Genomic DNA, 27314 nt, shown 5'->3' with positions numbered 1-27314 from the left:
GCCCCCTCCCTGCCCCGTCGCTTGTTGTGTTGTCATCACGTGGCCGGAGCGGACCCTGACGTCAAGGTAGGGGAGGGATTGCGCAGGCGCAGAAAAGGGGGCGGGGGACTCGGCTTGTTGTGTTGCTGCCGGAGAACCAGAGACGGTCCTGCTGCGGCCGCAAGCCCTTCCAGCTACCTGACAATGTCGTCTCATTTAGTAGAGCAGCCGCCACCCCCGCACAACAACAACAACAACTGCGAGGAAGGTGAACAACCTTTGCCCCCGCCAGCCGGCCTCAACAGTGAGTGCAGGGCCGGTGGGCTCGGCGAAGAGGGGGGGGGGGACGGGGGAGGAGCTGCTCCGGCCGCCGCCGCCAGCTCTGCGCGGGGGGCGGGAGGAGAAGGCAGTCCATTGGCCGAGACTGAGGATGTGCGGGTGACTGACAGCTCCCGTCACCTGTCAGGAGGAGTGGCTCCTGTCTTCCTGTGGCCCGTCTCCCCTCCCTCCTGGTCTTGGTCGGGGGGCTGCTTGGGCTTGCAGTCGGGGAGGGCTGCTGGATGGGAGGAGAAGGGGGCGAGCCGATCCCACCTGCGGTGGGCCCCCCTAGCTTAGCCAATCGGAACGCGGGGGGGCGGGCCTTGGGGGCGCGGGGAGCGCGGTGGGCGGAGCGGGCGGCGGAGGGGACGTGGGCAGGGATGGGGACGTGCAGCTGGGACGCCGGGGGATGGACGCGGGCGGCGGGCCGAGGGGAGGGGGCGGCGGGAGGACTCGCGGGCGGTCAGGTGTGCGGCGGGGCTCGCGCCTGGCCGGGTTGACCCCAGCTCTCTGGGTCGGCCTCCCCTTAGGACTCGGAATGTAAGCCCTCCAGTTCCCTTCCTTTGTTACCACAGGCTGGTCAGGAAAATCATTTGGTAATTTAGTGGTTACTTGTTTGACGGTGGGGGTGGGGGTGAGGAGGCTGTGCTACTTTTTTTCGTGTTTTGTTTTGTTAATTTTTTTTTTATGAGAGTTGGCCCAAGTGAGTTTTTTGGTTTTGGTTTTTAAACGATGGGGTTGTGTGCCCTGAAAACATTTTGTGAACAGCCTCTTGAGCCATGCAAGATTGCATAAATTATGGAATCTGGGGCAATAAATGTTCAGAAACGGGATTAAAACCACACTGATAACAGTCGAGCGCTTGGAAGTTAATGTGCAATATTTGAGTTACGACCAGCTGCAGTTGCTCATCATAACATTCTGGTGCTCAGACATCTTGTCCTAAGGTTTTCCCCAGTTGTCTTGAAAGCTCAGTTTTCTTGGAAAGATCGTTGCCCAACCTTTCTGTAATTGATCTTATGAAAGAGGCAGTTGGGACAGTTAGCATATGGCCAGATGAAATCGTTTAAAAATCATTTGGATGCTTAACTGATTTTCAAAGGCATTGCAATCTCTTTCATAAGAGGGAGGTGTTCCATCGTGGCCTAAAAATTATTTTAGGGAAAAGAGTTCCTCCCCACAAGATGGGGATAGAATTTCAGTATTTTAAGATATTTTCATTGCTTGTTGCTGCTGTTCCATCTTTTGATGGATAAATTTTTCTTAAATGTTGAGTTTTTGAAACCCAGGTGACTTATGTTCTGGAATTTAAGATTTGTATATTATTTCCCACAGAAAGGATTAATTTATGTGTCTTAAACATTTGCTTCATGTATTTAATGTGCACTTAAAACACTGCTTACCATTTTTAGCATACTGTTTTAGAAGCATGGAATTTTAGAATGGGAAGACACTTTAGTGCTTACTGTCTCTGTTATTTACTGGTAAAAGAGAGCAAGAGTAAAGTATGTTTTCTAAGTTCACAGCAGGCTAGGACTTAGAGCTGAGATTTTTTACTTTCTGATAGTAGCCCAGAATCCCCAGGTAATGTGTGTTTCCTATTCTCCCAGTAGGTTATTGATGTACAGAGGTGACCTGCCTATCTAGCTCTCTTTAGTGTACTGTTTCTTGATTGTACTCACCATTTTCCTGCAGTACTCTCAAGTTGGCTGTTTGGTTAGTATGCATACATGATTTCACAGGAAAAAAGGAATTTTAGTTTCCTTTGATCATTTAACAAAAACAGCAAATGGGGTCGAGTTGTCTGTGATTGTTTATCTCTTGTGTTTGATAGACATAAGAGGTATTTGATGTTTTTGGTCGTTGAGTTGCTGCTACGTTTATATTAACCTTAACAGAAGTGGAAGAACACTTTGTGTATGATACCAAAATGTTGGCTTTGGGAAGTCTGCTAGATAGAAAGTACTTTTTTTGAGTAGGGTGAGCTTTGAAAAGTTACTGAAAACCTTTTAGCTAGTGCCATATTTAATTTCTCCCTTCTTGTCTTTTATTTTGTGTTTTTAGTTCATTATACAACAGTGGTTTAATCAAAACAAGAAGCCTTACTGATTCCTTCAAGTGATTTTTGGGCGCTAGGTAAAACAACTTATTCAGATATCTAATACTACCCAAATTGCTGATTAGTTGAAGTTCTTTGTTCTGTAAAGTTGCATAACTATGAAACATAGGAGATGAACTCATTGTACAGATTATCTGTGGTTTGGGATTTTTCTTCAGTTCAGGGGTCAAGATAGTTTTAACAGCAAATTATTGAAATATTTGGAATAATGAAACCTTTCTCTGACTTTTTTTTTTGTTTGTTTACCATTGGGAAACTATTCATTTTCCTTACAAAATCAGTAGATAAATGTCTGAACTACTGGCAGAGTTAAAACAACATTTTTCCAGTTTCCAGTTTCAGTTTTATTCTTAAGAAAACTAACAAGTTATGTAAGAATATCTGTATACATTTATGCTATATAAGTTGGTAGGTAATATAAGAAAATCTTGTTACTTTTTAATGTAGGAAGTACAGCCTTTCTTTTTCTTCTTCCTTTTTTTTTTTTACCGCCCCCCCCCCCCATTTTAAACATCTTCAGCTGTGATGTACTTGCTCCCCCAGTATGGTGAGAAGGCTTTTAAGGCTATGGCATGTGAGACTTACTGCTTCATGATACTGTTTTGAATACATAAGTAACTGGTGTGTAAGTATCCACTTGTGGAAAATGACCTACCTTTTTTTTTTTTTTCTTAAAGATGTTTTTTATTTATTTGACACACAGAGATCACAAGTAGGCAGAGAGGCAGGCAGAGTGAGAGGGGGGAAGCAGGCTGGCCGCTGAGAAGAGAGCCCAATGTGGGGCTCGATTCCGGGGCCCTGGGATCATGACCTGAGCCAAAGGCAGAGGCTTTAACCCACTGAGCTACCCAGGTGTCCTAACTTTTTTTTTTAAAGAAGAATTTTGGTGACTGTTCTTGGTCTGGATTCCAGCATCCAGAACTTTACATAAAATAAAGGCTTCAAGGAAAGAACATCAGACATAATGGAATGTGTTACCCCTGGTTAGGATAAGAGTTATACATGGGACCTTGGAAAGTTGTGGAAAAAGATGAGAACTACTCTTCTTCCTTCTCTCCCTTCCTCTACCCCTCAGCTCTCCCACTCCCTCCTCCTTCGCAATTACTGGGCCAATCCTCACAATATACTATATTACAAAATGTAGAAGTGTGAATCTCTTAGGAATTCTCAAACACTTAAACTAAAGTATATCTCATGTATTGTGTATGTGTAGAGTCTGGCATAGAGAGGTCTTTTCAGTTTTAAGTAGTGTTTTACTATAGTGGAGAGAACCTATAGTTTTTAATTTTAAAGTCTGATTATTAGGAAGAGAATTCACTCAGATTTTTTTCTACTTTGTATTGCTTGGACAGCACAATCCTCATATCTTGTCTTGTTTCCTTTCCAAGGAGAAGGGGACTTGTGAGAATTGGTGGAATTAGAACATCAGGAAATTCTGAGGCTGTAAATCAGGAATGAACTAGGTAATGAAAAGCGTGTGTAGTCCATCTGTTGAGAAAGACAAGTTTATTTTTTCCCATCTTAGTCAAAAAATGAAGGTTTTAATAATTTGTGTGCATAACTTTTTGTGCAGTGCTGTTTATGTCCATAGTTACCTATCTGGAAGAGAATTATTAAGGGAAGTCTACCTTTTTAGGTGTCTTAATGCACATTGTCAGATTATCATTTATTGAAGACCTGATTATAGATAACGTGATAATAGAAACAATTTGGGTAATGGTTAACCTTGACATTTGGATAATGGTATGAGATGAGATGCAAAGCAGTTGTTTTGAAGTAAGGTAATATACATTGACATTGAAAGACATCTATCTGTAAGCTGTTAGGTAAGAAATGCTTCTTACAGGGGCCCCTGGGTGGCTCAGTGGATTAGGCGTCTGCCTTTGGCTCTGGTCATGATCTCAGGGTCCTGGGGTCAAGCCCTGTATCAGGCTCTCTGCTTGGAGGGGAGTCTGCTTCTCCTTCTGCCCTTCCCCCTGCTCATGCTAGCACACTCTCTCTCTCTCAAATAGATAAAATCTTTTAAAAAAGAAAAGAAACGAAAGAAATGCTTCTTAGAGAAAAATATGTATAGTACAATTCAATTTTTCTGTAAAAACAAAACCAAAGAACAGCACTGTATTTCATTGAAAAAGCTCTGGAAGTTGACATAGGAACCTTTGAAAAGTAGCCTTTAGGAATAGGAATGGGAGCTTGGGAGGAGAGCTATTTTTACTTTATATGTTTATTTTCAAGAAACACATTTTTGCAATAAGATACATTTTTAAAAGATACAGAATATAATTACAGTAGTGGCTAACACATAGCACTTTCCATATACTAGTGACCTTCTTTATTTTTCTCCATGCTTTATTCATTTCAACCTTCTAACAATCCTATGAGGTAGATGTAATTATTATCCCCAGTTTACAGATGATAAAACTGTTAAGGGGTTAAGTAACCTGTCTAGGGTGTAACAGCTGTAAGTGTTAGAGTGGGAGTCTGCCTTCACTCTCTACTCTTAACCACCGTATTAGTATATGCCAGATAAATATTGTCTGCCTTAAGTAGAAATGACTTCATTTATGCTGGGTATGAAGCTAATCACAAACATCAGTTTTACTAAGGTTTTCCAGGTATGTCTTCTCAAGTTCCTAGGTTATGATTGCTCATGCATTTTTAATGCAGAAAGTAGAATTTAGATACTCGTTTGGAAGTCCTTCAAAAAAGTAAGGTCTGGAAAAGCTAATACTGCTACAGCACTTTTTTCTTTGATCAGCTATTTAAAGTGAAAATTAACTATATTTAAGGGAAGACTGGCTTCCACAGAGACCCATCATGAACTCCTGGTTCCTTAGGTTTTTACCAGAGCAGCTCAGGTCTTTTGGTTGTTTTGTTTATTTTATACTTCAGTCTTCTATACAAGAAGAATGTATTTTGCTGGTGTAAAATAAGTTTGACAATCCTAGAAAACAGTATGAGTAGAAAAATTTATCATATACCTCTTTCTTTTTCTGTCTCTTTCTGTTAAAATACTTTACAGAACTCTAAATTTAGGGATGCTTTGGCATATTGCTCATATACTCCAGAGGCACTTGAAGTATTTAAATTACCTTTAGTTAGTGTTAAATCTGTCTTAGCTTTGTTAGTTGAACTTGTTAATCCATTTTGAGTTCTGTCTAGTCTGTGCCCATTTTTGTGTATAGAATGAGGTCACAGAGATGTCCTGCAACTGTGTTGTTTGGCAGTACAGTCCCAAAGATTTGGCGGTGGTTATGGGACTGTGACACATACTGGGACTGCCTTAGAGGGAAAGGACGGAAAGGGTAACTTCATTTTCATTTAGCCAACGCTGTTCTAAGTACTTGACAAATGTAAGCTCTTCTAACTAGTGGATAGCTGAATATCTCCACCTACTGGGTACTTTACTTGTGTCCTGTGTTTAATCCTCAGAGCTGCTCTTAGGGATCTGTATTTTTGAATATCTGTTTTACAGAGAATACTGAAGCTCAGAAAGACAGGCAAAAACTAGGTGGTGAAGTCGGGTTTCCACCCAGGTCTGCCTTTGAGCTTTTCCTTCCAGTAAGGATGATACTGAGTTTACTTTGGATCTAGAATAGTCCTCACCTCACTGAGAGTGCATTTTAGGGTTTGAGCCTCTTTTGGTGATGGTTCTGATTTACTGATGGAAGACTCTTCAGCCACAGAACTCTAATGCTTCTGCTGAGAGTTTGGAGGAATGGCCCTATCAATCTGCTTGGTTATATTTTATAAAATAAAATTTATTATACAGAATGGAAATTAGGAAGAAAATTCAGCAGTGTTTCTTTTTGTTGTGAATTGGCTGCTGTTACCAATTCTTATTAAAATTAAAGCACTGTAATGTGTTCAGCAAATTCACTGAGCCAATAAATAAATATTTTCAAGAGCTATCCAGATTACCAGGGCCACGTCCCCTTTCCTGTGGCTCCACCCTCTTTGACTGTTGGCCTAAGAAAACCTCAGTGTCTCCTGTACAGATGCGCAGTTTCTCCCCTAAAACCAACAAGGCTTTGTGAAACTCTCGGAAATAGGAAGTGGTGGGAGAGAAGAAAGGACAAGTCCACAAGGTATGGTTAGTGCATAGGAAGAGGATAGAAAGAGGTGAGGTATAAAGGAAAGGAATAAACTAATTTGTGGGGTAGAAAGAAAGCTTTTTTCAGATTTTTTTAGTATTATCACCAGATTTAATTAGAGCTATGTGCATTAATTTTATGTGGCACATTTGTACACAAATTGAAAATTTTATGATTGGATTTAAGTTCTCTAGAAGCCTCTAATTGTGCTGATTAGGACAGTTGTTAACTTATTTAGATGACTTCTAAGAAGTTTCTAAGCCATAAGTTTACTTCATCTGTGGGGAGGATACAACTAAATAGCTGCAGTAGACTATGGGAAAAAATACGCATAAATATGTTATATTAAACATATATAATTAAAATAGTAAAGATAAGTAGTAATAAAGTAACCACTTATTTTTTTGAAAAGCAATCTCATGCTTATCATATATAAACTAAGCTTTAACTAGAGAGAAAATTGGCTAAAAGACGCATTTTCTAAGATAATAGTTGTAGAGTTCCAGCTTCTTCTAAATTGGTTGATTGCATGAGCTACTTCAGGAACAGGAACTATATATATTTTTAGACTTCTGTTGCTCCTTATTTATTTTCTTCAGAATACTCTTGCATTTGCTTTGAGGCCAGACTGAATTCTTATCAGAATTCACCGCATTCACATCTGTGTGCACATGACAGAGTTTGGTTCTGCTGTGGTTAACTTAAGCTATCTGACTTGTCCAACAGGTTCCTGGGTGGAGCTACCCATGAACAGCAGCAATGGCAATGATAATGGCAATGGGAAAAATGGGGGGCTAGAACATGTACCGTCCTCATCCTCTATCCACAATGGAGACATGGAGAAGATTCTTTTGGATGCACAACACGAATCAGGACAGAGTAGTTCAAGAGCCAGTTCTCACTGTGACAGGTAAGTAAGATCCATACAGATGGGTTACAAGGTCAGTTCCCATTAGAGAAAAATAATAAATTTACTTTCATTTTCATTTTACAGAACACAACTCTTGGTTTATCGCAGCATGTGTAATTTAAATCAGATAGCTAATTGACAAATATTTGAGTGCCTGTGTTTTTCACTGGATTAAATCAATTTCCTTGTTCAGATTGTATCATTTTTTGATGTTTATCAGTTTTGAAGTCAATGCCATAAATGTTTACTTGTAGTATTAAACTTTCTCCCATTTTCCTTTGTGTCCTGTTTAACAGATCACATTCTGCGAGTTACGTATCTGTCCCCCCTTCAGGACTGTGAGGCTCCAAAAGGCAGGAGTCATTTCATTTCCTTTGTACCCTTGACAGTCGTCATGCTGGTGTGCGGTATACACTCAGTAAACATTTGGGTCCTAGAAACTGCAGGTTGATTCAAGTTATAGTGGTATTTGCATCGTTGGAAACACCAACCAAGATCTGTAAAGATAGTTAATTTGGAAGGCCATTCTGTGTCTTCAGAGGAACTTCTGTTTCATGCCTCATTTTTCTACATTGGCCTTTGGGACAGTAATTCCACTGTTGAAGGACTGCTTTTGGTGAAAGAGTAAGGATACAGTGATACGTATGAGTAAAATGAAACTGAGTTGTTCATTTATTTTGCAGTGTAAGCTTTGATTTTTTTTTCCGGAGGGATGGGTGGTATATGTGACAGTTTTAGACTGGTGGCAGCCATGCTGTTAGCATTATGGGCTACTGGATGATCTTCTGGCTGATGAAGAGTTAACTGATATTAGTCATGTAAAAATGCAGATGCACAAGGCAAAGACTGAGGAAACACTTAAAAATGTGTACTGAAAATAAAAGTGATTATCTCCAAGGGATGGAATTGTGGATATTTTTCTTCTGAATATTTTTGTACTTTGTAAAAATTGTATATGTAGCATATTTTATTTGTCAGAAAAAGTTTAAAAGGAGTAACAGGAGTTCGGTCATGTTTGAAGTTCCTACATATCTTATAATCCACTGATGTTACCAAGGTAGCAGAGGACCGGTTTGCTGGCTCTGGCACTCTGTGCGCCCCCGCCACCCCGTCTTATCTCTCTGCCTTTGTCCCTGTGCTTCTTAGGAGCCTGGGATGGCTCTTGTTATAAGCAGAAGCAGAGCAGATGGCTCTTTGCTGAGCAGCTTCCCAATGATTCCAGTTGCAGCAGCATTCGTCTGTCTTTCAGACTGAAGTTCATATTAATTACATTTATATTATGGGACTTGTAAGGGGTTTCTGAAGTTTTCTGCTTCTTCTGGGCCTGTTTGTAAGACTTTTACTATACATTCAAGTACATGACCTTTGATCATTGGTATCAGCGTATCTCTTTTTTTTTTTTTTTAAAGATTTTATTTATTTATTTGATATACAGAGATCACAAGTTGTCAGAGAGGCAGGCAGAGAGAGAGGGGGAAGCAGGCTCCCTGCTGAGCAGAGAGCCCGATGCGGGGCTCGATCCCAGGACCCAGGGATCGTGACCTGAGCTGAAGGCAGAGTCTTGAACCCTCTGAGCCACCCAGGTGCCCCCAGCGTATCTCTTAACCTATTGTTCACTTGCTGTTGTCATTGAGCAGAGAAAAAGGTACTGGCTTGCTTTTCTGGTCATCTTATTTCACTTGTGGTTATAGTTCTTGTGACCGGATAGGTTTAAGTTAGGTTTCTAAATACATGAAGCAAGGCGTGGCACGTGCTTTTGAATACTTCCCTCACCCTCAGCTTCTGTATCTTTAGGCTATGGGTTCCTAGTCATCTTTCAGAGAAGGCCTATGACTGTAGCCCAGTAATACTCTCCTGTGCTAACCCACCATAACATTTTAAAATGTCTTCACAATTCATGCCCTTTGAATTGCCAGGCATCTCTATATTTGAAGTCGTCGAGAAGTGTTTTTGGTAGATGGAAGCATTTTTAAGGCTGTTGGATATTCGTCCCAGAGCTAATTTATATATATAGTGACCCCTGAATAACATGAGTCTGAACTGCATAGCCATGTGGATTTTTCTTCCATAAATCTAGTATAGTACTGTAAATGTAGTTTCTCTTCCCTATGAGTTTCTTTAACATTTTTTTCCTCTAGCCTACTTTATTGTAAGAATACAGTACATAAGGCCTATAATGTACAAGATATGTGTGAATTGACTCTGTTATCTATAAGGCTTCTTGCCAAAAGCACGTTGTTAGTAATTAGGTTTGAGGGGAGTCAGAAGTTATATACAGATTTTTAACTGTTCAGGTTGGGTCCAGTGCCCTACAATGTTCAACGGTCAACCATATTTTCAATTTAAAAATTATTCCAGAGATACATTTTTGTCACTGTAGTGGTTATTAGAAGATAACCCCTATGTGTTTTGTATTACATTTTACCCTACTGCAGGAGTTGTCAACCTACACAGTAGGGAGACCCAGAGAGCTTTTAAAAATATCAGTGCACAGGCCATGTCCCTGGAGGTTCATATTCTGTCATCAGGGATGGGGTAGAGACATGAGGGTATTTTAAAAGCTCCCCAGCTAATTCTAATATGAGCCAGGGTTGAAGCTCTAATGCATTCCAAATTGTTAGTAAACGGTTCACCAGTGAAATGTTTAGTACTCTTCTAAGTGAGATTGGTACAGTGATAGGAGTGTAGAAGTGGAACAGTGCTTCTGTAGGGTTCTTGACTATTTCATTTACTGCTTGACTTACTCCTGGCTCTGTGAGAATGGCCCTTAATTTGATATCTGGCTGTGAATGCAACAGTGTCATATGAGTATAATGACAGTAAACTGAGGACAGTAAAAGTGCCTCCTTCCATCTGGTTCCTGTGCTCTAGCCTGAGATTTCTAGTTCAAAAAAATGTCTAAATAAACTAACATATTTGTGTGATACAGAACCAGCGTTTCTCTTTTGCTGTCCCCATTTAATGCTCTTTTATGTTAATTATAATAGTCTGAGACGCCAAGGCCAAATCAGTCTGACACATTTTGGGTGATCTTATTTATTTTTGAATCTGTCTCACCATCTTCTCTATATGTTAACATTGTGTACGAGCTCTTGGGGGCTTTAACAGATCACATCTCCTTTGAACTGGTTAAGCCTGGAGAGTTTTCATCTCTACTTTCAATGAGATTTGGCAGCATGGGTGTAGAGTGGAAAATCTAATGACCTGCTGTGGTTATACAAGCAATCATTGATAAGATTAAGAATTGAACTTACCATGTTGTTTTCCTCTATCATATCAAGTATAGTTCATGATCATGTGTTTTTATGTAAAAGTTTACCTGTAAATTTTGTTTCTGGAAATACATCTTTATACTTTTTATTGAAGGTTCTATATTCGTATATAAGCTTATATAATTCACTCTGAAATATCTCAAAGCAGGTATTTCTGAAATAAGTAGAATGGTGATTCTAGTCTCCATACTCCTTTACATCCCTAAAAATTGCTGGGATCCTCAAAGATCTTTTGTATATGTGGGTTATATATTTTGATATTAAATTATATTAAAAATGAAAACAGATTTTAAAATGTATTCATTATCAATAATAAACCCATCGCATTTCTGTGTGAATAAGTTTTTTAGAATGAAAAATAACTTTTTCATAACCAAAAATAAATAAATAAGTAGTAGCATTGTTTTACATTTTTGCAAATCTCTTTATTATCTGGCTTAATAGAAAACAGCTGGATTCTCATTTGCTTTTGCATTCATTCTGTAATGATAAAACATTTCATGTAGCCTTTGGAAAATTTCATGATCCATGGAATAAGAATGACAGATGTGACAGAATAAGAATTAAAAAAGGCAAATCATAATAGTATCATGAAAATAATTTTAACCTTGAAAACCCTTTGAAAGAGTGTTGGGGGAGGTGTTCAAGACATGACTGCAGGTTGACCCTGGAGCTGGACTTGGGCAATTGGAAGCTCCCCATTCCCTCCCCTGTTCCTGGAATGTGCATTCTACCTGCCTTCCTGGCTCCCAGAAGCTGACTCAAGAATATAGCTTTGAGGGGCGCCTGGGTGGCTCAGTGGGTCACTGGGCCTTCGGCTCAGGTCATGATGTCAGGGTCCTGGGATGGAGCCCCGCATTGGGCTCTCTGCTCAGTGGGGAGCCTGCTTCCCCTCTCTCTGCCTGCTTCTCTGCCTACTTGTGATCTTTGTCTGTCAAATAAATAAAATCTTTAAAAAAAAAAAAAAAAGAATATAGCCTTGAGACAGAAACATGGTGTTTGCACGGCATACGTGACTAAACCCAGTTAAGGCCTCTATATACTTTTTAAAATTTGGGAGGTGGATGTGATCTGCTCACCTCACTGTCACTCCAAGACAGGCCTGGTCTGTAAATTCCCTAGTTTAAAGCTGCCACCTGCCACCCTGGAGTGGTCTGCCTCTTGCCATCCTGTGTGGGGGCCGGTTTCAGATTACACCAAGGAAGCTGTTTTGGAGGCTGGGAGCCAACTAGACTCTGAGAACTGCTTTCACACTTTGAAAATCCCTAGTGATGAATTATTTAATGATGAAAGAACTTTGAGAAAAAGAACCCCAAATTAGGTTTCTGGTTTTGAAGATCTTTATAACTTTACTGGAAAAAAGTAAAAAGAGAGAAATTATCCTTGCAAAGGAAATCATCATCATCACGAAATTCCAGAATATTTTGAGCATAAGAGTGCTCTATTTCATTTGTTCTTTGGGGTCAAGATAATACTTTTTGATTGCTGCTTTTTCAAAACCATACTACTCTTGTAACTTTCAGTTTTCTAATTTCCAGTGGAGGTTAATTTACTTTACAAAAAGAGAATTAAAAGTAATGGCTAAATTCTTTCTCTTCTAGCCCTTCCCCACAAGAAGATGGGCAGATTATGTTTGATGTGGAGATGCACACCAGCAGGGACCATAGCTCTCAGGTGTGTTGTGTGCTTATTTTTCTGGTGTACATTAAATAATTAGGAATGTGAACCTCTAAATAAGTATGTTTTACTTAAATATATTAAAGAGTAAGAAAACTTTAAAAAGTAGTTTGAAGCTGTTTTAAGTTCTTCAGTTTCTGATTTTGGAATTTACTTAGGATGATACAGCTTTGTACACCTTGCAGCTGAGAATTTGGGGTCCTCTCACTGTAAAAGAATTGGAAAACTCTTGTCTGTAATGTATCATTCCAGTATTCCAGGCTAGTTTCTTGAGTTTATAAATAGAAAGCTGAGACAGATGTTTTATTTAAGGTCACAAAATTAATGAAAAGGAAAGTTGTAGAATCAGGTGTGAAAACTTTTTCCTGCATCTCACAGCAAACCAGTGACTTTTGAGATGAGTTTCAACAGCTAGAGAGAATATTCATCTGAATTTTGCAGGGTCCCTTAAGATAAATGTAGTTCGCTAAGAGTTGACGTTGTCAGTAAAATAGATGGCTGTAGTATTGAAAGTATACAACAATTAATATTCTGAAACCTAAGAGAAGTAACTGTTACTAGTGATTTAAAATGCTCATAGCTGGCCCTTGACTGGATTGATGTGTTGATTCGCCTAAAAGTGCCAGAGTGCAAATTTGTGAGGACCAGAACCATTGTCTCTCTCTACCGTGTTCATGGGCTGGCAGAGTATTTGTGGAAGGAATGTTAAAAATGCATTTGGACAGAAACTTTGCATTGTGGGATTCTCCCTGCATAGTGACCTATTCCCCTTTTGCTCTGGAAATACTGTGCATGATAACATGGGGTGCACCCAGTATTCTGTTTCAGAAGGCTGCAGTTTCTCCCTGCTTTTTTCATAGTCTGTGCTGTTCTCTAAAACCTAGAAAATCTACGGATTGAATATAATTTGTTTTATGAGGAGCTTTATATTATAGATAAGATTGTCGTGTACAGAGATATTCTGACTGCAGTTGTGGAATTGCTGGCTGATGTATGTCGGTTTTGTCACATGCATAAGCCATAACTAATGAAGAAGAAAATAGTAGTTTGCATGGCAAAAGTGTACTAAGGAATCCCAAGGAAGAGAAGTGAAATTAATTATTTGTTGTAGTCTTTCCTGAGGAAGATGTCCTCATTTCATACTGTCTTTTGTACTGGCACTTTGAAAATCTAGATTAGCATTTTACAGAATATGTTTCAACAAACATTTGCTCAATGGGAAGCTCCATAAGATAGTTCCAAAGTCAAGTGGAAGTAATACAGTCCCTGGGCTCCCTTTCTCCCTTTCCCCATCCCCAGTAGTCACAGCACATGGTAGCACACTGACGGCTCTGACAATTCCGGCAATAGAAGAATCTCTTAGTTTAAACCAAGTGTTTCCCAAGCTTATTTGATCTTAGACCTCCCTCCCCCACACACATACATTTTCCCCCTAATAATCTACCTAACAACCTATTGGAACACTCTCGTAAGTGCTGTCTTGATTCATGGAGTGGCAGTAGACATTTAGCCTTAACTGATACTTGAACTTAAATAAAATTGTAGAGCTGACTGCATCCAACCTAGAATTCCAGAGGAATTTATGAAAGCCAGGGTAGAAAATACAACATTTTTGGCTTCTATGTCAGATTATGATAGTATTGCTCGTGTGGTCCCAATTCAGAAATCAGTACCTAAAAGAATATTAGTTACCGTCAGCGTTGTTGGGTAAACCATATTAACAATCAGAGCAGTCCATATAAACATGATTACATCTTTGGAAAAGCAGTTTTAAGTCCTTTAAGAAAAATGTGTTTTTTTAGAGTAAGACTTGTAGTAAAAGAGAAATCAGTAGGTATGATTTATTTAAACTTTCAAAAAGCCTTTTCCATTGCTTTTTTAAAATTGAAGAAATGATCATTTAAAAATTAACTTTAGGTTTTGGGAGGGTGGGTTTTTTTTCATGAGCGAGAAGCAAGCTCAGGGTTAGCAAACAGAAACATTTACCACAGGACTCTTATGGGATTGCCCTTATCAAACATTTATATATTGTCTGTACGAGGAACAGAGAATGTGTTCAGCCTATTCTAGGAGGAGGAAGGAAAGACACTAATACATACTAGAAGTATTCTAGGTGCTAAATTTATTTTTAAAAAAAATTTTTCCCACTTCCAGTGTTCTCATTCTAGTGAAAGAGGTCACATTAGCCCTTAGAACAAATGGGAGAAGTGGGGCTTTGTCTTCATTAAATCATTAATCTAAGATCACAAAGCCAATGGGTGAGAGAGCCAGGATTGAAACCAGGGCTGTCTGAGCCTGCAGCTCTTGTGCCTTCTACTAAAATAAATCCATGCATGGGGTTGATTTCAGGAGAGCTCACGAAGTCCTGAGAATGAACTAAGATGTGCTGGGTGAGTGATGGTATGAGGAAGCCTAAGGTATAATGCATTTAGGAAAAGGGTCATTCAGACTATACTTTTAAGACCATAGTCCTCAGAAGTCTCTGTTTTATTTAGGTCTCTTGAAGTCCTTTTTGTAGTGTGTTTCTGGAGTTAAAGGGGCCAGCACAGTGTTGGGTATCACTGTTATTGGTACAGAGCAAAATGTCCTCCCTTTCCTGTCTGGTAGAACTGGGGTTTATGGACCCTATTCTGTGTGGTTTTAATAGCTGCACATAGAGACCATGTCAAGAAAGAGCTTGACATGGGCCGTGGAGGGAGAATGTAAGTGCTTTGAAGGTAAAGGACTTGCACATGAGAACAGGCTAAAATAGTCAGAAGATTCGTTAAAAGTATGAATCATATTTATAGATAAAGTGCATTATTACCATATTAAGTACATTTTTCCAAGAATTGGAAGGTAATTTAAAACCTGAAACTGGCAAATTTAAGATTAGTAAAGGGAAGCACACAGCATTCGTAAATGAGGATAGCATAGGATTCTTGGTTCTTAAGGTAAGCATTCTAAACTGATTTGGGGAGTTTGTTTTTACTAGTAGTCCAAAGATAACTTTGCTTCACTCAACTGAGAGAAAATGACATCATAAAGTAAATTAAGCCATAAAATCTTACTACATTTTCATTCTCTTGGAAAGTAGGAAATATTAACTTGTTCACAAATTTAAACCTCAGTCTTCGAGCAGTTTTAAGGAGAGACAATGCGAGACCAGAGTTGGAAACTGTAACCAGAAATGACATGAATGTGTTGAATATAGTCAAATATTGTGTGTACACAAACTGATCTATAAGGAAATTGTAGCAACTTCATTTTGATTTAGGATGTTTTCAGATTTATACCAAAAAGAGCCAACTCATGATTCTGAGTAACCTCAATACCCAATGGAAAAAGCTTAATCCTAAAGGCTACATTGTGTCATTCAGTGGAATTTGCCAAGTCCAGCAGAACTAAGTAAGAATGATACTACCAGAGTAGCAAAAATCCACAGGGATTTTACTTTTGGTTTGATAGTCTCTAGAGGTAGGGTCGCCCCTCTTACTCTCTGAACTACCTTCCTGGGGCACCTAGCTCACAGAGAACTAGCCCTGTCAAAAAGAACCACATGCTTATATCAAGCTCTGCATTTCATAGCTATCTACCAAAAAGAATGAATTCTATTCAAACAGAGTAACAAATCAAAACATTTCTTAGCTTTGAGACCCATGGGTCTGAAGTCCTATCATCACATTCCTTAAAGCTGAGGGAATGGTATTGTTCATTTTTAGGACCATCTCATTTCTGAGGGTTCTTGTGAAGGAGAAGATATTGGGAATTTTGCTTGTTCTTGGCCTGAAACTGTACGTTATCATTACCAAGAAAAAGGACTTACTTTTCTTTTACCTGATGGAAAAAAATGTCAAATTCTAAGCCATTATAAAATAAATGATTCCAAAGTCTTTTAGCTTATGTAATTTTGAATAAACCTCGGAAAATGTTTCATTAGTGATTTGTCTAAGGAAGTAAAGCCTAATGCTTAGGAGTTGGGGACTCAAAGAGACTGTTTACCTGGTTTAAATACTGGCCTTATCTCTTGCTCCTTACAAAACTTCAGGCACTTATGTCTTCGTTTCCTCATCTGTAAAATGGAATATTAATAATTTCTGTTTTTATGGCATTGTTGCCAAGTAAAAATCATTAATGCATATAATGTGCTTAGAATGATGCTTATCTCTTGATAAATGATTAATACTGTTATTACTTACTTCCTCATCACATCTCCCACTTGTTTTCTCATCACTTTATATTGATTAGCATATACTTTTGGAGATTTTTAAATTTTTAATAATGAAAAGTTTTGAGTATGAACAGAAGTAAAGAGAATGTTGCAGTGGGCCTCTGTATAAGTATCACCCAGATGCAGCAGTTACTGATGCTCTCCACATTTCAGTGAACATTTTAGCCCGAAGTGCACTTTCCAGGTTCACATCCTATGCTTTGATTGAACAATGGTGAGGCCCACTCAGGTTCTTTTTAAGATATTAAATGCCCTGATCTCAGATCACTGGGTCAGTTTTTTTAGAAAACCGGCGTGTTTCTTACATGAAAATTGCTGATGCACAACCTTAAGAGTTTTAGTATATTTTCTGTCTAGATTTCTCTTTTGTAGTGGGAACAATTGGGCTTCCTTTTTTTCTTTTTTAAAGTTGTAATTCTTCTTCACAGTCAGAAGAAGAAGTTGCAGAAGGAGAGAAAGAAGTTGATGCGTTGAAGAAAAGTGTTGACTGGGTGTCTGACTGGTCCAGTAGACCTGAAAACATTCCACCTAAGTAAGTCCTTGCACATGTCTTCTCAGGGAACATGGCAGACGCCATTCCCACCCAAAGGCAGTGGACCTGCTCACTCCCAGGATGCTTTCAGCAAGTGCGTTTCGGAGTTTCTGACCCCTGCCTCTGCTTTTCTTCCCCCAGGGAATTCCACTTCAGACACCCCAAACGCTCTGTCTCTTTAAGCATGAGGAAAAGTGGGGCCATGAAGAAAGGGGGTATTTTCTCCGCAGAATTCCTTAAGGTGTTCATTCCGTCTCTCTTCCTCTCTCATGTTTTGGCTTTGGGCCTAGGGTAAGTACTGGTCGACTCCTAATGGGTTTTCCTTTCATTTCATCCCCTCTTGTGTTTCCAGACATAAGAAATAGATGTGAAACAGTTTGCTTTGCTTTTAATGTTTCAGTGCAAATAGGGAGAGCTTAAAAGAATTATTGAAGCTTGATACAGTATTGGTACACTGGTAAGCATTTTCAATAGGGGAGTTTTATTTTTCTTACTTGAAAATAAGTTATTCATGTTAATCTTCTCAAAGGTCATCTTCCTAACCCCTCCCCACTCCCCCACCCCCACCAATGATCATCTTTAAGTGGGCTCTTCTGTGCTTGAATTTTTCCTTTTTTCTTGTTTATAAATTATTCAAGATTAGCTAAGTTTTATTTATTTTTTCATTTAAGTTCAATTTAGTTAACATACAGTATATTAGTTTTGGGGAAAGAATTTAGTGACTCATCAAGATTAGCTAAGTTGTTTTTTTTTTTTTTAAGATTTTATTTATTAATTTGACAGAGAGAAATCACAAGTAGATGGAGAGGCAGCCAGAGAGAGATAGGGAAGCAGGCTCCCTGCTGAGCAGAGAGCCCAATGTGGGACTCGATCCCAGAACCCTGAGATCATGACCCGAGCTGAAGGCAGCGGCTTAACCCACTGAGCCACCCAGGCGCCCAAGATTAGCTAAGTTTTAAAGTAAAGTAACCTAGGGGTGCCTGGGTGGCTTAGTGGTTAAAGCCTCTGCCTTCGGCTCAGGTCATGATCTCAGGGTCCTGGGATTGAGTCCCGCGTCGGGCTCTCTGCTCAGCCCGGAGCCTGCCTCCTCCTCCTGTCTCTCTCTGCCTGCCTCTCTGCCTACTTGTGATCTGTCTGTCAAATAAATTAAAAAAAAAAAAAAAATCTTTTAAGTAAACTAACCTTTAAGTGTATAAACTTAGGGTTGATTTGAACATTTTTTTTTTCCCCAGAAGGGAAAGTACACCATTCTATTTAATAGTCCTTGAGTGAAACTGGTAGGTTGGTTCAGGATCCTGTTTTTTCTTTTTTTGTGGCATTTCCATTTATTCTTCTAAAGTTGACCCCACATTTACCTATACATAATGAATTTTTTTAGGATTGTCTTTTAAATTCTTTCTTTCTTTTTTTTTTTTTTTTTTTGTTTTTCTGGTACAATTTACGTAATTTTTTTTTTTAGGGTTTTTTTTTTAATTTTTTTTTTTTTTTTTTTTTTTTTTTTGGTCTTGCTGGAACAATTGAGGAAATCTGTTTTTGAAGGAGTTAAACACTAGTTGTTGTTTTTTTTCTTTTTATAAGATATATGTTATTCTCTTTAAGCATGTGCAAAGAATCATTTTCTCTATATAATATGCAAAAGCTCTTATCTCCCTTATCTCCTCTGTAAGGAGCTCAGCATATGGGAGAGATTTACTCACAGTCATAAATATGGAAACATAAACATAACTTTCCCATAAACTCCTTTTGTCTTCCTGAGTACCTGATCTGTTTTTGTGATGGTGAAGGCCATGATCACAAACAGCAGAACGGATGGAAGGGTTTGTGGAGGAAGGGAGTGTGTGAGTGTTGAACAGAGTTGGTGTGAGGGCAGGCATGGGGAGGAGTTCAAATTCCCCTTCGATATTTACTGCACAGTAGTTCATTTGCCCTCAAGAACTTGGTTTTTATAACTTCCAGTAGCTCTTCCTTTCATGAGTCTACAGACTGTCTCGCTTCCTGGTGTAACTATTGTTATAGATAAGTATAGAAAACAAAGGATTTGAGAAAGTTGGCTTCATTACACTGGAGGTTGGTGGGACTACCTTCCTATTTTCCTTAACTTCCCTTCTGCTTATGCTATTTACTGGTAAAATACTTGCTTGGCAGGGAAAAGTAGTATTAGGCCTTAAGCCTGAAGAGTTAAATGATTAGTTAAGAGCCCACTATAAAGCACTGGCAGCTTTGTGATTTGGCATGTTACTGTATTTTGTATGTAAAATACCAGTAGAACTTTCTGTCTGCTGTAAGGGAACGTGTCAAAGGAAGTTGGCTGTGCTTTGTCATTTGGAGAGATCTGTTCTCTCTGGTTTTACTTCATCTGATCACTGCCCCTGTGCTGTCCAGTCCTGCCTAATGAGTAAACATAATTACATAAAACCAGTTTGGCTGCCTGGTGACTGGTTTTAAGGAAGGCAGCAGTGATTTCAGGGTGTTAGGGAACTGTGCACATACACCTTTAGAGTCTTTTACAACATGGAGTTGTTAGGTGCAGTTCATCCTGTGGGCAGCTGGTTTGCATCCATTGACACTGATGAAACACTCTACTGTTTCCTTTCAGCATCTATATCGGAAAGCGACTCAGCACACCTTCTGCCAGCACCTACTGAAGGAAAGAATAGCCCCAGAAAAGCGTGTGACCTGTGAAGTGTATTGTCACAGTAGTTTATTTGAACTTGAGACCATTGTAAGCATGACCCAACCTGCCACCCTATTTTTACATATCCAAGTTCCAGTAACTCTCAAATCCAGTATTTTATTCAAACTCTGTTGAGGCATTTTACTAACCTCATTCCCTTTTTGGCCTGTAAGACACTTTAGAATTTCCTAACAGAGTTTACTGTTACTTAGAAATTTGCAAGGGCTTCTTTTCCGCAAATGCCACCAGCAGATTATAATTTTGTCAACAATGCTATCGTCTCCTTTTAGTGCCACCAGACTTAGACCTGCATCATTCATGGTATAAATTTTACACTTGCAAGATAACTACCATCTCTCTCTTCAAATGAGATCAGATTAGCAAATGATAGAACAGCTTTGTTTTGTTTTGTTTTGTTTTTTCAAGACAAAGCAAGCTTCACTAAGCTTGAATTTATAGTTATTAAAAAAAGAAAACAAACAAACAAAAAAACAAGACACAAGAAAAAAAATATCCTGGGCAATAAAAAATTATTTTAAACAAGCTTTGGAGCCACGTTTTGTCTAAACAGCCTCCTAATGGCGCCTTTTAATTTATAGGAGGCCGGCTACGTAAGTGATGGGTATGAAGTAGAATGAGAACTAAACTACATCAACAGATTTTAATAGTAGTATGTTGTAATGCTGTCTTTTCTATGGTGTAGAATCCTTATTTCTCCTAAGGAACGTCTCAGGCCTAGAACTATACAAAATTGCTTTGGGGATTTGTGTGTATTTGGTATTTTTGTTTAATTAGCTTTAGCTGCATGTGAATTTTTCATGACTTTTAAGTTTTGTCTTTTGTTTTTTAATTCTTTTCTAAGAAGGGGCTTTGGAATGAGTTCCAATTTGTGGTATAAATATAGGCTTCTTATTTTAGGAAGCACCACTTATACTCTGAAGCCTTTAAACTCTGAAGATGATTGTTTCAGAGTAATTTCAAGCACTTGTGCAACTTTGAAAACCAGACTTGGGTTGTGGGAACAGTTGACAAAGTTCTGAGAAGATGCCATTTGTTTTCCTTGGATCTCTCCCTTTTTACTGTTGACCTGCACAAGCCTCCCAAGGTGGTGCCCAGGACTGTGCAGGCACCGGTCACGTTCTCCCGGGGCCGTCTTTTCGGTCGTGCTCGACTCCTACAGTCCCAGAGCGCTCGGCAGCTTCCTTCAGTGATAGACTGTTTCTGTTTTGTTTGTTTGTTTCTAAAATGTGAAGCTTTAGGACCAAACTGTTAGAAAGCAGCAGGATTACCAGTTATTCCAAGTAGATTTATTGGATTTTGGAACAACTAGCATGACTCTGAAGAGGATACTATCATATGTTTTATATATAAATAATTACTGTTTATGTTGTAGACATTACTCCTGACAATGTAGAGAACCATTGTTAATTTTAAAACTGGCCATTTATTCATTAAATAAAGCACATCAGGTTTGCCTGGGATGAGAACACTGGCAACCAGATTTGCCAGTTTGCAGAAAGACAGATGTCTTTCACATTAAGTTTTGTAAAATGGACATGTTATAGTGGAAAATAACCTACAGATTAAAAAAAAGTTAATTTCTGATTATCTTTTTTCATAAACATAGCTGGTTATCTTTAAGAAAGATGATATATCCAGAATTGTTTTCTGAATCATTTTGTTTTCTTTCTAGCACTTGATGCCTAAGTAATTTTGGATATCTTTTTATTATACCTTGTTTCTATCTTATTCTCAAACCTGGTAACACTTGATTTGCCTTCTGTAACCTATTTATTTCAAGTGTTCATACTTGGATTTCTTTGGAAGGAAAGTGAACCGGACAGCCCGCTGATTTTGAAAACCCCGGGTAAAATTGGAAAGGCTGATAGAGGTGAAAGAAATAAACCGTTAAACTGCTACAGTATGCAGTTTGTATTACAGTTGGTATCCTGGGAGGGAAAAAGTAAAATCAATCTTAAAATAAGAACAACTTTTTTTTTTACAGGTAACACATTGCCGTCCTTTGAAATTCAATAGAATTCTATCAGTAGTGTGGTTGAACTTGGGTATATTTATGATTTCTTTTCAACATTGGAAATAAATTTAGTTCTGCCTTTTTCTTAAACTATCTGTGAAATTTTGGACTATTACTTAAAACATAAATACATGATCACAGTAAAACTTCTCCTAAGATGAAATCATGCAGTATTTATTGATAGCTCTAACATACAGAATACATGTTTATGCTCCTACCCAGATTTGTGTTGAACAGAAACAGATTGCATGGTTGGAAAGGAGATTTTGACAATTAACAGTTGACGTTTTAAGATTAATGTTCAAAAAGCTTTATACCTGTTTACAATTTGGGGATGAAAAGGCAGCCTTCATTTTTCTTGATTGATGAAAACTGGCTAACAGTACTTGTAAACAGAATCATGAGCAAAACTGCACAAACTTGCACATTGAAAAGTGCAACAAGTTACTTTGCAGTAAAAATACTTACTATTCTAAAAAGTGAAAATTGAAGATTTAGCCAGTTGGGTGAATTTTTAAGTGAACCAGTTGTTGAAATTATTGGAATTAACTGAGCCAAAGTGATATGCATTCTTCATCTATTTAGTTAGCACTTTGTATCATTATATACAGTTTACAAGACATGTATAACTTGTAGCTATAAACATTTTGTGCCATTAAAGCTCTCACAAAACAACTTCTGTCAGCATATCATTTTATGTCATGTGTGTGGCTTGGGAGTTTAGAGATGACGTTTTCCATCACTAAGTTCCTTAAATACTTGAGGGCCTAACAGTGTGCAGGTGCATGGAAACAAATGCTATTCCTGTGTTCCTGACTTCCCTACTCGCAGGGAGACTCTAACCACAAAATATTATTCATCAGAGAAGTGTGTATGAAATATTATGGGGCCAGATCATTCAGAACTTTCGTGGTGCAGATGGCATCAGGCTATTTTTACGGAAGAGCTGATGTATTAAAAGATGAGTAAGTACTTATTCAACAGGTGCAAAAGGGAATCAAGAGTATGCCTATTGGGGCGCCTGGGTGGCTCAGTGGGTTAAGCCGCTGCCTTCGGCTCAGGTCATGATCTCAGGGTCCTGGGATCGAGTCCCGCATCGGGCTTTCTGCTCAGCAGGGAGCCTGCTTCCCCCCCTCTCTCTCTGCCTGCCTCTCTGCCTACTTGTGATTTCTCTCTGTCAAATAAATAAATAAAATCTTAAAAAAAAAAAAAAGAGTATGCCTATAAAGGAATGGAAGAAACTGACATGTGAAACATTCTAGAAAGAAGTGGAAGGTCATTGTGACTGGAAAGCAGGATGGGTAGAGAGGAAATTGAAAGTGTAGTTTAGCATTGAACCAAGTTGAGGTTTATGTGCTCTTCTGGGAGCTGAAGATGAAGATGAAGTTGTAGATGGTCCTGGTAGAGTAAGGAGAAAGCACCAAAGGCATTAAGAGAGTTGATTCTCTGGCGCCTGGGTGGCTCAGTGGGTTAAGCCACTGCCTTCGGCTCAGGTCATGATCTCAGGGTCCTGAGATCGAGTCCCGCATCGGGCTCTCTGCTCAGCGGGGAGCCTGCTTCCTCCTCTCTCTCTGCCTGCCTCTCTGCCTACTTGTGATCTCTCTCTGTCAAATAAAAAAAAAAAAAGAGTTGATTCTCTAGGTAAGGAATAGGGCCTGCCCAACGGGTAACCCCAAGGATGGGACAGCTGGGCCAGGGTGGATATGAAGATCTGAGGGAAAACCAAAGTCAGTGGTGAGATGATTTAGAGAGGAAGATGCATGTGTGCCTGTCCCACCCCCACTTTTTTTTTTTTTTTTTTTTGCTTTGAGTTTCAATTGATGCCATTTACTGAGGGAGGACTGGAAGAGAAATGGAGTAGTGGGAGGAACGAAAGATGACTTCAATTTTGAATACCCTGAACCTGGTTGGAACCTAACAAGTAGATACTTCTTCCATAGCACTAGCACTCAGGAGAAAGGTCTGGAATGGAAATGAAATACACAAGGCATTTATGCATGTGTATTTTATACTATTTGAAGATTTGGCCAGGAGGAAAGGAGAAAACAGTGAATTCCAGCAATTGAAGACTGAGCAGAAGAGAAGCTCAAAAAGGTGAGTGATGTAAATAGTAAGGTAGGAGAACCACCCCCCTAAAAGGGGAGGAGGTGGCCAGTCCCATCAGACTTAGTGGTTAAGGAGGTAAATTGAAGAGAACCTTTTGATTTTGGTTGTTGAATCACCACTGATCCTTCAAAGAGCATTTTCTGTAGGAGCAAAAGAGGGGTCCCCAGGCAAGATTATATTGGGTCAGTTAAAGACTATCAAGGAAGTGCTGGCTTTTCTCAATCTGGAGATGACAAAAAAGAAGGGAAGATTTCTTAAGAGGAAACCAGGTGATACTATTGTTCACTTAAGTCAGATATAGGATAGGAGTAGATCTAACAAAAAAGCACAAAAGGAAGACACAAGGGAGCAGGAAAATACTGGAGTAAGACCCTGAAGGGAGTAGCTGGGATATATTAAGGACTCAGAGGGGAGATTGACCTTGGAAAAGGGGAGAAGGACTTTTGGAACCATTGCACAAACCTAAACATTCATGATGGGAAGTGGAGAGGTAGGCGAGCAAGCATCAAGAGAGGTCTTAAGAGCAAAAGAATGAGGAGTTGAGGAAATTCAAGTCTAATAGACCATTCTGTCTATAAAGACTAGGTTTTGAAGATGAAAACGGTGTAGATGCAGAAGGAAAATGGGTTTGTTCTCCATCAGTATCTCCTGATCCTAAAGGAGACTGGAACTAAAGCGTAAGATTCGTGAAGCCTTAAAAATTGCTCCTGCCATTACTCTCCAGTAAAACCAAAAGCATCTCCAGTCCACCGACTAGGCTCCCCACTTTGCTGCCTAGTCGACTTGATGATTTTGAGCTTCCCACCTTAGATTGGACTAACTGATCTCTTGGGGCCTTTTAATTCCGTCCTTGCTCTTAGTAAATTACAGTTCAGTCTAAAAAGCAGGATTGAGAATGGCTGAAGTAGGTATAGATGTTACAGAATCCTAGAAATAATACTTTTATATTTGGTAGTGGAACAAGAATGTGTGTTTATTCTAAATGTTTCCTTTATGCCTCTTGGTAAGATAACCAAAATTCAGGGAAAAAGCTATAAATTCTAAGTTTAGGTGAGCTAACTTTCCACATCACAAATGGTTAATAATCTTCAGTAAACTAGTAGGCCCCATTCGTGACATTTTAACTTCCATGTGTTTTAGCCCGGGAATGATTAATTGTACCTCTTCTGCTTCATGAGGGGTAGAAGTTAAAAGTGTTGACCACTTTCATAGACTAATTATAAATTTTAGTGAAATCTTGATTTAGAATGTGGGGATCAGTTTGTAAAGATGTCCTCTGCTTCACTTATTATTTCTTACTTTGGAATGGTAGAAATACAAATATAAAGGTCATAAAATTAGCCTGTTTATGAGTTCAAATCAAGGGGAAAAGTTTTGACAAAGGTTTTATTTCTGTAGCTGAGAAGACAGCTCATCAGAAGTTATTAGACAATAGCAAGTTTTATAAATAACTGAAAAGAGCATTTGGATGTGTTTCAAGGGGTTTTTGAGTAAGTACCAATGGGTGGTTAAGCTGCTGATCAATTCTTAGACTTTGAAATGCAAATTTAAAGTTCGCTTACGCGGAATGGGGTTGGAAACTTGCAGGGAGGGAAGGAGTACAAATCATACTAAAATTACTTGGTTACCACTTAGTGAAGTTACACCTACCTCCTCTGCAGTTTGTATCATGTTTTCAAATGCTCACAAAACAAAAACTCAAAGCTTTAGTTCCCCAACCTCAGTGAATTTTACCTGTACTCTCAACAGAGTCCTGTCCTCCACTCCCACTCCTAGCATGAATACAGAAAAAATGTGGTATATTTAATAAAGAAACAAATGACAGGGGTTTTTTTTGGTTTTTTTGTTTGTTTGTTTGTTTGTTTGTTTTTAAGTGCTTCCAAAGTGATGCTGACACACAACCAGGTCACTGACCCACAGGTAAATGCGAGTGGTGCCTGCAGCTGTAATCAAGCCAGGTGTGTGCTGGGCTCCAGACCCTTCCGTCCCACTACCCCTTAGACATGGCCACTTAGCTCCTCCTGAACTTGTATTCCCCATCTCTCTTCCTCTTTCCTTCCATGTACCCCTCTTCTTGTGTCGTTTGACCCCTCTTCTCGTGTCGTTTGTGAAGAGCATAAGTATCCCCTCGATTACCCAAACCAGAAACTTGCCAGTCCTCCACCCATGCATCTAGTCACCTTTCCTGTTAATTCCACCTTCAGAATATCTCAGCTCCAGCAGCTCCTTCCCCCTTCCGCTGCCTTAATTCAGGCCACCGCCCCCAGCATTACTTGGGTCACTGCAATAGTTTCCCAGCTGGTCTCTAGGGCTCTGTGCTTTCAAGGGGCCCCAGTAACCTTTCCAAAAGTCAAATCAAGGGGCGCCTGGGTGGTGCGGAGGGTTGAACGTCTGACTTTTGGTTTCTGCTCAAGTCATGATCTCGGGGTAGTGGGATCAAGCCCCCAGGTCCAGGGTCTGCACTCACTGGGGAGTCTGCTTGGCATTCTGTCGCCTACTCCTTACCCCTCCCATTTATATGGAAAGTAAAATAAAACTAAAATCTGATCATACCACTGTCACTTGAAACCATTAAATGCTTTCCCATTGTCCTGAGGATAAAGTTCCCAAAGTTGCTGTCAGGCCCTTCTTCTTCAGGTCCTGCTCGTCTCCAGCCTTACCTCCCTGTGGTTGCCTGCCACCACCTCCCCAAATTATGAATATACCTTTGTGCTCTGCAGGCCTGTCACCTTTTTAAGTGTCTTTCCTCTGCAGGGGATCTTCCCCCCCCCCCCATCCTCCACTTTTCAGGGCTCAGCTCACAGTTCACTTCCTCTGGGAAGCCTTCTTGACACATCACACACACACACACACACCCAGGTAGGTTAGGTGCCTCTCTGGTAATCCCCCTGAACATCTGGCATTTACCCGCATTTGCCCTGAATTACGATTCTTTAACACTCTGTGAGGTCCTCAGGGAAGTGCCAAATCTTGTTTATTTCCCACTATCCCAGAACTGACAATGCTTGTCATATGATACATGCTAAAAATACTGAAAATGACTGAATTTTATTTTTGACACCAAAAAAAAGAAAAAAGAAGAAAAAAGAAATACCAACCTAGTTTGGGGCTAGTTTTATTTAATTTACCTGAATTAAATAAGTGGAATAGCAAGATGGAACATTTTGAAAAAACCCAGGAAATCAGGAAAGATTGAACTCTTAAGAAAAGTTGAATAAAATTGCACTAGATTTTTGAAGTTTTTTTTTAAGACAGAAGAGGAAAATATTAAGAAACACTTCAGGAAAAGAATAGAGCCCATGGACACCTGAAATCCCCTGAAGTGACAAGTCAAATTGATTACTTAAGATTCTGGCGAAACCCAGAATCTCCTCTTCACCCTGGCCAA

At 39.3% G+C, this 27314-nt stretch overlaps 1 protein-coding gene across 6 annotated transcripts; it reads left to right on the top strand.

Moving 5' to 3' along the window:
* The first annotated feature begins 87 nt into the window (after positions 1-87).
* Positions 88-22495, top strand: BNIP3L (BCL2 interacting protein 3 like). Of its 6 annotated transcripts, none has more exons than XM_059372987.1 (6): positions 88-247; positions 7237-7420; positions 12294-12366; positions 17008-17111; positions 17253-17402; positions 19708-22495. In XM_059372987.1, the coding sequence occupies exons 1-6, from the start codon at positions 184-186 to the stop codon at positions 19754-19756; spliced, it is 624 nt and encodes a 207-aa protein (XP_059228970.1). In that variant the 5' UTR covers positions 88-183; the 3' UTR covers positions 19757-22495. The 6 variants fall into 6 exon arrangements, with proteins under 6 accessions (XP_059228970.1, XP_059228961.1, XP_059228988.1 ...); XM_059372978.1 differs by having other exon boundaries at positions 88-283; XM_059373005.1 differs by lacking the exon at positions 88-247 and adding an exon at positions 742-837.
* Positions 22496-27314: the final 4819 nt, after the last annotated feature.

The sequence above is a fragment of the Mustela nigripes genome, chromosome 1 (assembly GCF_022355385.1).
Source record: "Mustela nigripes isolate SB6536 chromosome 1, MUSNIG.SB6536, whole genome shotgun sequence".
Lineage (NCBI taxonomy): Eukaryota > Metazoa > Chordata > Mammalia > Carnivora > Mustelidae > Mustela > Mustela nigripes.
This window is presented reverse-complemented; position numbering and strand designations above follow the sequence as displayed.